General features: G+C 38.5%; 1 protein-coding gene and 2 non-coding genes across 3 annotated transcripts in view; 1 reads left to right on the top strand and 2 right to left on the bottom strand.

Moving 5' to 3' along the window:
* Positions 1–1,141: 1,141 nt before the first annotated feature.
* Positions 1,142–1,260, bottom strand: LOC146644028 (5S ribosomal RNA). The gene has a single exon (XR_014909471.1). It is a non-coding gene; the product is annotated as a 5S ribosomal RNA (ribosomal RNA).
* A 310-nt stretch (positions 1,261–1,570) lies between these two features.
* LOC146644027 (5S ribosomal RNA) lies at positions 1,571–1,689 on the top strand. Its single transcript, XR_014909470.1, has one exon. It is a non-coding gene; the product is annotated as a 5S ribosomal RNA (ribosomal RNA).
* An 877-nt stretch (positions 1,690–2,566) lies between these two features.
* ago2 (argonaute RISC catalytic component 2) overlaps positions 2,567–13,986 on the bottom strand; it is a 30,125-nt gene continuing 18,705 nt past the window's right edge. The window contains exons 16-20 of the mRNA XM_085397109.1: positions 13,666–13,860; positions 13,335–13,469; positions 12,400–12,501; positions 12,079–12,278; positions 2,567–11,993 (exon numbers count right to left, since the gene is read on the bottom strand). Of these exons, the coding sequence (XP_085253235.1) occupies positions 11,885–11,993; positions 12,079–12,278; positions 12,400–12,501; positions 13,335–13,469; positions 13,666–13,860 (741 nt within the window). The 3' untranslated portion in view covers positions 2,567–11,884. The remainder of the gene's footprint in view (positions 11,994–12,078; positions 12,279–12,399; positions 12,502–13,334; positions 13,470–13,665; positions 13,861–13,986) is intronic.

Genomic DNA, 13,986 nt, shown 5'->3' with positions numbered 1-13,986 from the left:
TGAAATCTGTCCTGGACTTCGTGACTTCAGGATAAAATGAGTATTAAATCACTTTAGGTGGATATTCGTTGCAATGTACAGTGAATACCATTTCAAAATGCTGAGGGTATTCTGTGACAGCCCTGCTGCCTGTTCAAGTGTTTCCACATCAACCTCATGTCTTCTTTTTACATTTTTATCAGCAAACTTGTGATGAATAAAATTTGATAAACCTCATAAACTAGTTTCTTGTTAAATTATGTGTGCAACATTTCCATTTATACCTCGTAAGATTCATTTCCGTCAAATCCAGACACACAAAAACAAAATATCAGACCTCAATACTTTGAAAAAAACTGCATTCAAGCAAAGTCATTGTGTCTAAAAACAACATGTAAACGTATTTGTGTTAGTAACCTCATACAAAGCGGATGCTTTATTATGTACACCTCTTCTTCAAATGTTTATTGCAAATGTCTAATCAGCCAATCAACTCAGTGCGTTTAGGTGCATAGACATGGGCACGTTGATTTGATGAAGAGAATGATCAGACTCCTAGCTGATAGGAATGCAACAGTAACTCAAAAAAACACTTATTCCAATGAAGGTGTGCAGAAGAGCATCTCTGAATGCAGTACGCTGAAACTTGAAGCAGATGGGCTACAGCAGCAGAAGACCACACCAGGTGCCACTCATGTCAGCTCAGAACAGGAAACTGGGGTTACAATTCTCACAGGATCATCAAAATTGGACAACAGACAATTGGAAACATTTCTTCTGCAACATTCAGATAGTAGGACCAGAAAAAACACGAATGCATGAATCCATCCTGCGTCTCAACGGTTCAGACTGTTGGTGTAATGGTGTGGAGGATATGTTGTTGGCACAGTTTGGGCTCAGATATGAGTCTATGTACATTTATGGCCTTAGCTGCTGTATAGTGGATCTTTTGGAATGAGGAGTTTCATTAATTTACTGTTACTATTAGAAAGTATAAAAAATAGGAAAAAATGCCCTGCAAAGTAATTATGACCTACAAGTTTGTACTTAATAAATGACAAGCTATTATAAGTTTAAGAAACGGTTTGTTTTCTGCAATTTGTCGTTTGACACAAACAAGAAGAAGAGCAGCAGCGCCCCCTGCAGTTTGTGTAAGTGAAAAAGCTTACAGCACCTGGTATTCCCAGGCGGTCTCCCATCCAAGTACTGACCAGGCCCGACCCTGCTTAGCTTCCGAGATCAGACGAGATCGGGCGTGTTCAGGGTGGTATGGCCGTAAGCGAAAGAAGTGCACACAAACTGACCTTTTATACATGCCAAATACCACTTTTTTCGCCAATTAAGATTCTGAACACGTTTTCCATCCAATGATGAAACATTTATTCCTACGGTAAACTTTTCACTTCAGCATAGAAAGCTGTTTAGAGTAACACGTCACTGATCTTAGATCGGAATAGCGTGCAGTTGGCTCTTAAAATCACCGCATTTATTTAAGTAACAAAACAAACTGTTTGGAGACGATCTGCAAGACAAAAGTCTGAGAAGTGCTCCTGAAGCATTAATAAAAGGGGTGTTTGTCGTTTAGGGTGTCGCTTACGGCCATACCACCCTGAACACGCCCGATCTCGTCTGATCTCGGAAGCTAAGCAGGGTCGGGCCTGGTCAGTACTTGGATGGGAGACCGCCTGGGAATACCAGGTGCTGTAAGCTTTTTCACTTACACAAACTGCAGGGGGCGCTGCTCGTCTTCAGTGGACATGTGGAGCATTTTGCTTCCTGGTCAATCGTTGAAGTTCAAGGCCCTTTAAAATGTATATTCTTTACATTCAATCTTTTTAATATAAACCATAAAATATTTATGTGAAAAATTCTGTTATCTTCATTTTTCTTGCCTTGAGTTTTAAGTTGATATTTAGGGTTCATTTCCACTGGTTTTCTTAGGACTCAAATATGACAGGGGCGGGTGTTATGTGGGCCAGATGTGGCCCCAATTGTTACACCATCTGGCCCATAGATATTGGAGGCCGAGTAGAGGCAGCCAGACTCAAAATGAGTCAGTGCCAGAAGAGCAATGCAGATACGGAGCATGATAGGGCCACACATTCATGGCCCCCTACTTATTGTGCACTTAAAAAACAAAAACAACAAAACAAACAAACAAACAAACAAAAACAAGGCAGCCAGTTTAGATTCACACAGTTGACCTCATGCAAGAACCACCTGGAAAGGGATTTATTCTTAGAGTATGAATAAAGATGTTCCATTCATTGGTTTTATTTATTATTTGGAGTGGTCCTTTCTTTTAATGCATATTGTGCTTTGATACTTTAATTAAATTAAGTAAATAAAACAATCCTGACTCAGCTGATGTGATATTTTTTGTTGTGTTGCTTGTTCTACTGGCACATAATCATCTTCACAGACAGTGTTGATAGTGTAGTCATCTTGTTTCAGTCTACAGGTATCTGAATCAGGCCTTCTCCCCTCTGATGTGAACTTCTACTTCCTCTCTGGTAACAGTTCAGCAAAACTGGACAGGATATGAAAATACAGGAATGAAAACATCAAGTGACAACGCAGCAGAAAACCTTTTTCAAACATTTTTATTAATTAATGCAATTTACAGTCAAGCCAAAGAGCGAACTATATTAAGTGATACGTATTCACATTATGTCCTAACAGGGTTTACAGCATATCTTGTGTTCTGTAAGCATAATTGTTACAAAAAGAAAAAAAAAAGAAAACGTATAAGAGAAATCAAAGCTTACAATAACAAGAACAAGGAGCTTAGCAGTGGATTTGAAACATATGAAATGAGCAAAAGACCCTCACCAGAACAGGAATGACAGCAAATTCAGTTTTGGCATGTTGTGGTTTAAATAAGGGAGTAAAAGAGATAGAGAAACTAAAATATATGCAAAATATAAGTGAGCTCAAAATGACAGGAGGAAAGGGAGGTTTGAATTCACGTGGCTTTGCAGGGCTACCTCTGCCAAGAGACTTTGGTCACTTTGCTTCTCTGTCATGGCTTATAATTATAAGAAAGAAAAGAAAAAAAAGGAGTGTCCTGGTATTAGTTCTGAGTTAATTTTGTATCAATTTTGATTATCTTCTGTCAGAAAACAACAACAAAAAAGTTTTGTAGTCAACTGCAACTCCAGGACAGACTGTACATTCTCAGGAGGTAGATAACATGAAGTCTTAAAAGAAAGCGTGTCTAAATTGGAATCGAGCTCTTTGTCAAGTCTGTGAAACTGTAGTGCATAATTTGTTTAAGGCCAAATAGGAACCTCACTTGTAGATCTAAGGCTATTTTAAGACAAAGGGTGTCAGGGTGGAGGAGGGAAGTGCACGGGATGGGATGGAGGGGTGGAGGACAGGGTGAGCAGATACAGCCCTTACATGTCAGTGCCTGAGTCAACAGTCGCGCTTTACCACAGCTGCTCGGTGCACGTCAACCCTTGGTTAACTGAACCCAATCTCTTTTTTTTTCCTTTTTGGCTACGCACATGCAGGGAAGATGCCAAAAAAAAAAAGGATAAAATAAAATAGAAAAGGACGCAGAAATGAGACGAGGAATATTCTGATTGACATTATGACTTGCATAAATGACACGTTATTTGGCCACATGGTGTAACATGTTACAAGAAGAGCTATCAGCGTGGGCACAGCCTGAAGTGACATTCAAACCTCCCCTAGAGGGGAAAATTATGTTACTGGACAATATGAAGCACACTAAAAGAACAAAACAAAAAAAAAAAAAAAAGGTCAATGCAGCATATATCAGGCTTATGAGGTACTTCATGAATATATAGATATATCAACGTTTTTAGAAAAGCTCCTCCGAGTCATATTATTCCTTATAATTCCTATTGATAGCGTAAAATACCTCGTCAGTTTTATTCTTATTATCAGCCCAATCTCAGATGGGCCTCCTTTTTTTTTTTTTTCTTTTTCTTGAGACCGCTTTGAAAGTGCAAAACACAAATACTGATCGTTCTATGCAGCATCTACACACGAGGTTGCATGGTAGTTAAAACTTTTTTTTCTTTTTTACTTTTTATGCGGCATGACAGATTTTAGTCAAAACTTTATTTTGAAAGGACTCACAAAACCCGAGAGAGAGAGAGAGAGAGAGAGAGATCCGACAAAAGGCTACGACCTGTACTCAACAACCACACACGACCTCGCGTGTGCCTTCCGTCGGATTTCAATTCTTTTTCTTTGTGTGAAGTGTATTCAGATGTGGATTTTCCCTTTGTTAATGAAAAATAATAATAATAATAATAATAATAAAAAATAATGGCATTGAGTGTGGCGAGTACCAGATGGGGAAATCCACTCTGGATTTTATTGCAGTTTGGGTTGAAAAAAATGTAGGCATGTGATAACAGCGTGGCTCTGTTCACTAAGAAGCCTTGATATTTCTAAACTTGCTGGCAAAACAAAAACTGAAAAAGAAGCTGGTTCCATAAATTGAGACTAAGTTTGTCTGATCTCACAGGCATTTGTCTTGCCAACTAAAAGCCTGCCCACAGTGGACAGACTGGTTTAAAAAGAAAAAGAAAAAACACCAACAATCTGCAGCCCACGCTCAGGAAATTTATTGCTGTGCATACATCTTTTCCACAAACCTTCGTCGCCACTACAAACGTCTTTTTAAAATCAACAGGTTTTGCTGGATTATCAACATGTCATGAATTAGCAATTACGATGGCACCTTTTAAAAGATCCAGACATCTTTTATAGTTAGCATTACACGTGAACGAGTCCTAGATTGTGCTTGGCTGTCTTCATCGACTCACATTAAAAACAATGAGACTCCCGATAGTAAAAAAATTTGGTCCGGTAAAATGTAACCAACTAAAGCAACCAACCAGTCCATGCAGGATTACTTATTAAGGGTGAAAACCCCCCAAAACAGACAGTGCTTTGATGTGATATTGGCTTTCATTGGTTTGGTCACTACAATTTCTTCATTTTGTTGTCACTCATAAATTAGGGATAATATTAGCTAGCACCCGACACTGCTCTGAGGTAGTTTTATCCAAGTCAGTAAATAAAAAGCCAAGTCGTTCACAAGACTAAAAATGCTTGGAAAAATACAAATAAAAAATACCCACAAGTCTTGCATGATTGGATTCATATAGTTCAGCTTAATGGTGATGGCTTGGTTAAGTTCTGTAACGGCTCTCCTCAGTCTAGATCTGATTTACTACGTCATCCAGCCTAACCCTGAATAGCCACCTGGATGCAGATGTGTCACCTGTCAATGCCACAGCTGCCAGATTACTGTGTGCTTTTCTGCACCCTGCTGGTTGCCAGAGGAGCTTAGAAGTTCACTTGTGAATGCACATAAATAGCTATATTCAATTAGAATTTATAGACAAGAAATTAGGATAAAATGGCATCCAGCAGGCAATGATTTAAAAAAGTGCAGTTCGAGCATACCAAACCATCTACTTGACATTAAAATATTCCGTGGATAAAGAAAATTCAAGTGCTAACAAAATGACTGGGATTGATCCTTTTATGATCAAGACATTTTCCTGGCCATTTTTCCACTAGATGTTTAATTAGAAACAAAGTAGTACGGCCAACACTGTAATCTTGCATTCCCGTTTCTTTGGCTTCAGTCACACAGGTCTAGAGAGTGGTTGGCGATCCCTGGAAACCTCAAGTGGCCAGGGAACAATGTTTATTCCTAACTAGTTGTTAAGTGGTTGCTGGAAGTTCCTGGCTGTCACCAAAACCTTTCTAGTGAATAGTTTGGTTGCCTATATTTTGCATGGAACATTCCAACTTGTCTGCAAACACTTGCCAATTAACCACTGAGTAGTAGTGAAACTGTGAAAAGTGCAATGCAAAACAAAAACTGTCATAGTAAAAGTGAAATTTTAGCTGAAACCAACACGTTTTAAAAGTCACATCTTTTGCTTTGATGGCAAACCAGCACCATTTCCAGTTTGTGTCGCACTTTTCACAGTTTCACTACTGCTTGGTGGTGGTTGCTAAGTGTTTGCAGACAAGTTGGCATCTCCCATGCAAACTAGAAGCGACCATGGAAATGTGCTAGCAACCAAAACAAGGAGAATTTTGGCTTAGCGCTGTATACCCCTTTGCAGCCAACTTGACCTAGTGACCGCAAAAAACAAAACAAAAAACAAAGAAAAAGAAACTTCCAGCAACCACACTGAAAAATGGTTGCCAGGCAGTCCCCAACTGGTCTCTAGGCCTGTGTGACTGATGTCTTAAACACATCCAAGGTAAAGTGAATGAAACAGCTGCATCCAATGGAATTGAACAGGTCTTTCCTTATTGGTACACCACTGGAATTTATACTAATTGTTGACACTTGTAGCTAAAACAAGAATACAGGCAAACTTTATGGATACCAAACTGGCAGCAAATGGTTACAGATAATTGAGTGGACATTGGCATAACTGTCAGAGACAAAAAGTGATGCTTATTTAGAAAAAAAAAATCTATGTCACACAGGAACGGGATGTTATGTATATGCCATGTATATATAGGTCAGTTATAGATCTAAAAAAAACAAAAACAACAACAACTAAAAAACTAAACAAAACAAAAAACCCAGCTGTGTAGCAATACAAATGAAAAAAGGAACAGAAGTAACACTTAAAACAAAAAGCTTCTCTGCATTTATGTGGCACTGCACTAATTAATGTAATAATTCAGGGAGGATTTTACAAGACAGCTCTGTAGGGGCTGGACAGGAATACGAGACCCGAGGGCTTAAGCATACGTTTAAAATCGAACAGCAAATGAGATCACACACCTACGCAAACCACCTAATATACACACAAAGCGCTTATGTTTTAGCACCTCACACAAGTATGATGCCAGGACTCAAAGGATGGCTACTCTTTGCACCAGTGTGAAACATATGTCTCCTAAAAGTACAGTAGCCAACATCCAGAGAAAGACAGCACAACTGTGAAATTACTACTTTCATTTCATATCAGAAAGAATAAAAATAAAAAGATTATATGGTCTGTGACATGAGCAATATTTAAATGACTGAGAAGAAGAAAACAATACTTTCTGGAATTAATAAAGCCTATAAATAAAGAGAAGAAAACAGAAAGAAAAGGCTGTACATAAGATGCAAAGATGAGTATAAATGTACTGGATGGATAGCCTATACAACATTACAAACCACGCAGGTTCTAATTACATTCATTTTTAATATATGGAGCTAGGAAAATAGGATCTACTCTACAAGAGATCTCTTTATAACAGCAAGATTTTCTCCACAAGAGACAGATAAGCGACAGAAAGAGGAGACATTACTATACAGAGGGTAATGGTATGGAATTAATTCATGTAAGGGGACTGCTTCATTAGAAAGCCGGCTTTAATTTTGTACTCCATGACCATTAAAAAAAATGAAAATAAATTAAAAAGAATACTATTAATAAAAACAAACAAACAAAAACGCAAAGGCTGATGGTTACCATTTGGAGAAATGTTATCATTACCTCTTAAAAACTAAAGAAAATTATGAGAAAATAATTTGCTGATTAAAATAGCTTATGATATGCCATTTAGTTTACGAAAAAGCTATTTCTAAAACTTGCTTTATCCGCGTTTTGGCCGCTCCAAAAGATAATGGGAAAACAGCCAAAGTGAGGTGAATGTGTGCATTTAATTGCCTTGTTTGTTTTTAGGGGCAGCACTACAGCTGTTCTGAAAGCCTCACTGCTCCACTTTACTTGAAAAGCATTGCCACATTCATCCAGGCTACAAGTATTGGTCTGTTAAACATTCTTGACTGAGCTCATACTGTATTTCATTGTTCTTGTAACAGTCACAATAAAGTATTCTGTTCTATTGTGACGAAGATGATTTATGTGAAAAAGGAAAAGCCTCTTCTGAGTTGTGATATGTGTAGTTTGTAGCGATTTTAGAGAAAAAGAGGCCTTACTAAGAACAACTTAATGTGCACATGGCTGTCACAGCCGTGTCAAACCTTAATACTCAAACACTGTGGCATTGATGCGCCGGCTACAAACCCCCCGCAAATCTCCTGCCTATGATTGGCGACACTTGTTGACTGTGCATCTTTTATTTTGAAAAGCCACCAAAATCCAAAAATCCAGGCTGCCAGCCTGCCCCCTGATAAACACTTTCAATACATGACTAGCTCTAAGTCCTTTGTTTAGTGCAAAGAAAAACAAAACAAAACACACTGTCGAATATTGTTTGTTAAGTATAGGGAGAAAAAAGCCATTTTGACCAGGTTTTATAAGGTGCTGGTGTAGGTAATGTAAAACGTAAAGAAGCGGAAACAAGTTCAAAGTCATCTCTTAAAAAACAGACAGCTTAAAGTTACAAGCCAGTCAGTTTCTGATGTTTGTGCTGTTACAGGAAACAATGATTCAATCTGTCAACAATACATGACGGTTAACTTCTAGAGAATGACTTCCAACTATTACACTATATTCCGACGCGTCCCTTTGAGGAACAGTCTAAGAACTGAACATTCGAGTAAGTGAAGATAGCTGTGGTCGCGTTACAAAGGCCTGCAATCACACAGGAACAAAGACATTCACATTTCCAAGTACAGAGCCAAAGATGGGCTTCTCCTGATTAATTCATCTGTTCTGATCCACCTACTCTGACCGAGATGACTGGATCAAAACAAACCTAAAGCTTAAATAAGGACTTAAATGCATGATTGTACATAGAAATAAATGCTCTGGGGTGAAATTTGACATAAATCTTCGGCTGTGTCATTTTCATACAGATATCAACAAGTACTATGTGATAGTTTTCAGGCTCTATCAATCTATCCGTGGGCAGTCTTTTCTAGATTACTTCCCTAGTCTGACACACAGCACCAACTGGGTACATTTACTTTGTACCTTCTACTTTTGAATAATGAAATAAAATTATCAGACCAAATATGGGTGACATACTTGATGGCATACTGCTCAACTGAAAAGCAAAGGAGTTATTATTCAATATAGAAATAAAATAAAAAAAATGCTGCTTCTTATTGGTGCATAGAATAAAAGGAAAGAAAGCAGGGAAATCTGTGTGTAGGTACAAACACAGTTCAGGAATTTGGTCGTACAGCTCAACACTCAAAACACACATTCTCTCATCAGTCTGAGCAAAACTATGAGGGTGAAAAATTAAAAAAGTTAAAAAATAAATCGCTTAACCACAAACTGAGAAAGCACGTTCACCATCAAGCACAGCAAACGTTTAAAACCTATTCTGTCAAGATGCAAGACTCAAACAGCGCCAATTAGATAGATTGCAGGGGTAATTATACAGAAATGGCCAGCAGTGTGATGTTACCATAACACTTAAAACAGGTAACAAGAGGTAGTACACACGGCCATTTCCACACAATTACGCCGGCGTCACGCAAAACGGCCGAGCCTCTCGCTTCAATTGATTATCTATAAAAGTCACACCATTGCTATCAAAAGTGCATCCAAATTTACATGTTGTGAGACCAGCACCGATAAGAACAATATTGACATCATAACAGTAAATATCAAGTACAGAATTTTCAGAATGCCCCACAAACACAGTCAGTCGGATTTCTAGTTGCTTTTACAGGTCATGAGTACAAAGGGAACCATAGAGAGGTCATCAAAGGGAGAGAAAAGATCCAAAACATTATGATGCTTACTTGTTTTTTAGCATGCAACTACGGAGACTTGTGGACCAGTCCAGTGAGGATTTAAGGTGTTTTACAGTGAAAACATCTAGCACCTAGAATCGAGATGTCCTTTTGTGCTTTCATATAAAATATATACATATATATATATATATATATATATATATATATATATATATATTTCTTTTTTTAATATTCATCATGTAAAAGTTCATAATCTTGTTTGGCTAGGAAAGACTGTGTGTTACAAAGGATCCACCCAATTTATAGGCTATAAAATCTACAATGTTACAAATGACCACATAAATACTTCATCCTATTAGAAAGGTATGAAGACGTTGATAAGCACTAAGAAACGCTACTAAATGCAATATGCTAAAAACAACATAAAAAGCCCTGATTATCTACCTCTAGAAATGACTCCAATTCATGTGAGATACCCACTGCTAAATCTCTTGGTTAAAAATGATGCATAGTTAGAAAAGATAAACTACTCGCCTCCACTCAAGACTATGTCAACATTCGCCTGCTTATAGCATTAGTAAAACTTAGGTGGGATATTATTATATAATAATGTTATTAGTAAGACATGACAGTCTTAAAAGGCCATATATTTGCATTTATCTGCATACAAAGACAATATTAATTTAGACAATTTTTTTAACACGTGGGCCAGTTTTTTAAAAAAGAAAAAAAAAAACTATAATCTTTCAGCAGCTTCCACTGAAGGCTTATTCAAAATATACCTTATTACCAACATTACTAAATAGTATAAAGACTCACAAAAAAGTCATTTGCATAAAACCCAAGCTTTTGTGCGATGACAGCCCCTAGTTCTTGGAGCAAACACTACGTTAAAGAAGTTTTAAGGAATTTCAATCAGTTAAACTCTAAAATGTTGCAGCTTTGACTCCACTGTACCGAATGCCTGGTTACCGACAAGCCACACAAATGACACAGCAGAATACACGATCCTGTGTTATATACATTAAAAAAATAGAAGTAGGGTTGATGTGTATAAAGGGAGAAATAAACAATCATCACAAATGCCTAAAATGTCTAAAACATGAGCCAGCTACATGCATATCCATTGGAGAAGTTATTCAAATTTTAAAAAGTCTGTAAGAACAGATGGGAATCACACAGATTTTAACATGTTCCCCACTATGGTGACTTCCTAATCAAGTGTCTTTTGTCAACATGGCTCAGAATACATTAGAAATGTGTCCTTACTGGGAACCAGTCCCAATATATTACATCTCAGGTCACTGGTTTGTCAGTTCAGACTTAACAGTGGGGCAAAGGAGGAAAAAAAAATGTTTGTCCCCCCCCCCAAATTTCTAAATACAAAAAGAGCTTCATTAAAAAAAAATAAATTAAAAAAAGTGTAGATTCAGGGGTTAAACAAATCTGATGTCAAGATCATTAACTGTCAACAGAGTTGGCATAATAAGATCATCAGTGTCAAGAGGACAAATACTGGAAGAAAAATTCATTGTTTTACATAGAAGTGGCAAAAAAAAAAAGAAAAAAGAAAGAAGATACTCTTAAATGGCACTTTTCATCACATAGTGCCCTATGTGGGGGAAAACGAACACAAACAACCCTCAATATATATATATATAAGTACTTTTGTCCTGATTAAAGCGCTCATCCTGGTCAGTGCACTTTGCTTTGATAGGCTGATAAATAATGTCTGTGGGGAGGACTAAATCATTAGGCATATAACAGTTAATGGACCCCCACATCTTTTGATTTTTGCCTTCTCCCTTCAAGCACCAAGAGCCTAATAACAAAACAAAAGGAGAAGGAGGGCGACTGGCTTCTTCGAAATGTGAAACCACCCCACTGTATACTGTTTTCGCCTGCTAGTAAAAAAAAAAAGAAAGAAAGAAAATTCTTCTATTAACATACAAACTCTGCCTTGTCTTTTCATAATTTTCACCCTTTTTTTAAACAGATAACAAGTACAAATACAACTAATGCACGACATGTAAATAAAGCCTCTTCCAGCTCAATCCTCAAGAAAGAATGACTCTTTTGCATGTTACAGTCTAATTGCTGGAATGGTTTTGGCGGGTTTAAGTACAATTGTAGACATTTGGGTTACTGACATGTTTGTCTGGTAGGGAGATCACAATGTGAAACCACTGTAATGTTATCTACAGCTGACAGTGAGACAGCGGAGGGTAGTGCGTTCCATCAGTGATGTCTCACCCACGCCTTCCTGGGAGTTGGGTGCTCTCAGGCAAAGTACATGGTGCGCAAGGTGTCCTGGTGGACCTGAACAGCTTTGGCCAAGGCCTGGTGGTCACGCCCATTGCTTTGACCTGATGTGTGACTGCCCTCGGCACTGAAAGAGAAAAAAGTTGCAGAACTGTCAGTTTTTCCAACAAGGAGACAAACATCTGCAAACTAAGAGATTTTAATTTCTTCACCTGTCATGCTCTTTGTCCACCAAGTGATAGCGAGCCCGGAAAGCCACCAAATGGGCATAGTAAGCTGGTGCTGGGATGGACACTGACCGGGTGCAGCGCACATAAGTGTGACAAAGCTGGTAGGTAAGGACCTGCAGTTCATCTGATGAGAAGTGGTTGTCGTCCCAGAGCACGTGATAGTGAGACGGCCTGCTGGTTCCCTGTCCGGAAGTAAAGCGGATGTCAGGTATAATGGGTTGTTTTTAACTCACAATCTGCTTTCATTAGAAAACACAGTGGAAGACGCCTTTATCAATACATCTTATCCAACTTGACTTTTACCTGAATGCCAGCATGACTGCAAAGGTAGAAGTCAAACTCTGATGGGTGAGTTATTTTGGTGTCCACTGTGGTGCCTGCCGGAATGTTGCCGCTCTTCCCAACCTATAAAAAAAATATCCATGGAAATGTCTGTGAAGGTTCTCAGTCATCCAGGTCATTGTAGTCAAAGGAGCTTGCCTTTCTTTGCAAGCTCCTTTGACATCCATGGAAATGCTTGTTAAGCTGGAATTGCTTAAGTGCACTCTGACCCAACAAGCCTACATTACTTTGAAACCTCCCAAGCTGGTGAATATAAAAGAAAAAGCACGCACGCACACACACACGCACGCACGCACACACATACATACATACAAGAGTTTGCCAAATTTCTCAACTATGAAAATATCCAAACCATGAAACACAACAAGAAAATCCCCACAGTGACTAAAGAAAAGAAAAACAACAAGAATAGAGTTGCAGCACGATAGGAGATAAAGTCAAAGGTGCCACACTCTACTTGCAGCCACCACAAAGGTTTAGATCACCTCTATTTTTATGCCTGGATCATGGAACATACAGGAGCATCTGGTTGGTTGGCTTTAGAGCTCTAACCTGATTATGATAAAGCAAGAGTTCAGCTAATTAATGTACCGCCAGTCCATTTAAAACCTTGAAGGATCATAAACATTTTAATAGACAAGAAGTTAGTGTGTCAAGGTGTTTTATTATCCCAGTTATTGTTTTTAGTTTTTGTTATAAGACAAGTTGTTGCATTTCATAGTGACTGCATATGATGATGGGATACTTAAAAATCTTTGAAACTTCCTCTGAAGCATTATTAGGGACACTGGTGAGAGCATCTTACATCACTCTATTCCTAAACTTGTATGCACTCAGTTAATAATTGACCCAGATCATTCATAAATTCCCAGCACTAGCAGTGACAGAGTACTAACCCTCTCATTTCTGTCCATACAGAACAGTCTCGTGTGGTGTCTCTTCTGAACAACCACAAAGGTAATACCAGGCTGGTAGTCCTTCTCTAGTTTGATGCAGGCCTCCCGGATTGCCAGCAGCTCATGCTGAAGAACCTGCACGCAACAAAGTCGTAAGATCTTAAAGGTAACCCATAAAACAATATATGTACAACAAAAGCATGATTAACATTTAACAGCAACTTCTGCCAGCTCAATTAATTTCCTACAACAGCACAAGTGCATAAGGAAAATCAATCACTTTTCCTGTTTGTTATAGTTTATTCTGTGTGGTCCTGGATATATGGATCACCTGGTTGAACTGGCCCTCAGAGATGCCATCCCGATAGTAGATGATTCTGGTGGGCTTGAAGCGGGTGGACTTGTAGAACTGGATCAGCAGCTCCCTCACCATGGTAGCCAGGTCCTGAATGATTTCCTGGCGGTGCTGCTGCACCCGTACTGTCGCACAGTACCGGCTGGGATGGGCATCCATGCTACCAACCACCTAAAATGAAAAGAAAGAATGAACAAAAACAGGTATGACCACATTAAAAAGGATTTACTGAGAATGACAAATGATAGTGATAGATGCTTCATCCTTTTGATGTCCCGTCCCACATAGTTTTTTACA

Source organism: Rhamphochromis longiceps, linkage group LG22 (genome assembly GCF_057381845.1).
Source record: "Rhamphochromis longiceps isolate RC_006_pf linkage group LG22, R_longiceps_female_GT1.1, whole genome shotgun sequence".
In the NCBI taxonomy this organism is placed as follows: domain Eukaryota; kingdom Metazoa; phylum Chordata; class Actinopteri; order Cichliformes; family Cichlidae; genus Rhamphochromis; species Rhamphochromis longiceps.
Note: the sequence above shows the minus strand (reverse complement) of the source record. Positions and strands in the feature narration are given on the sequence as shown.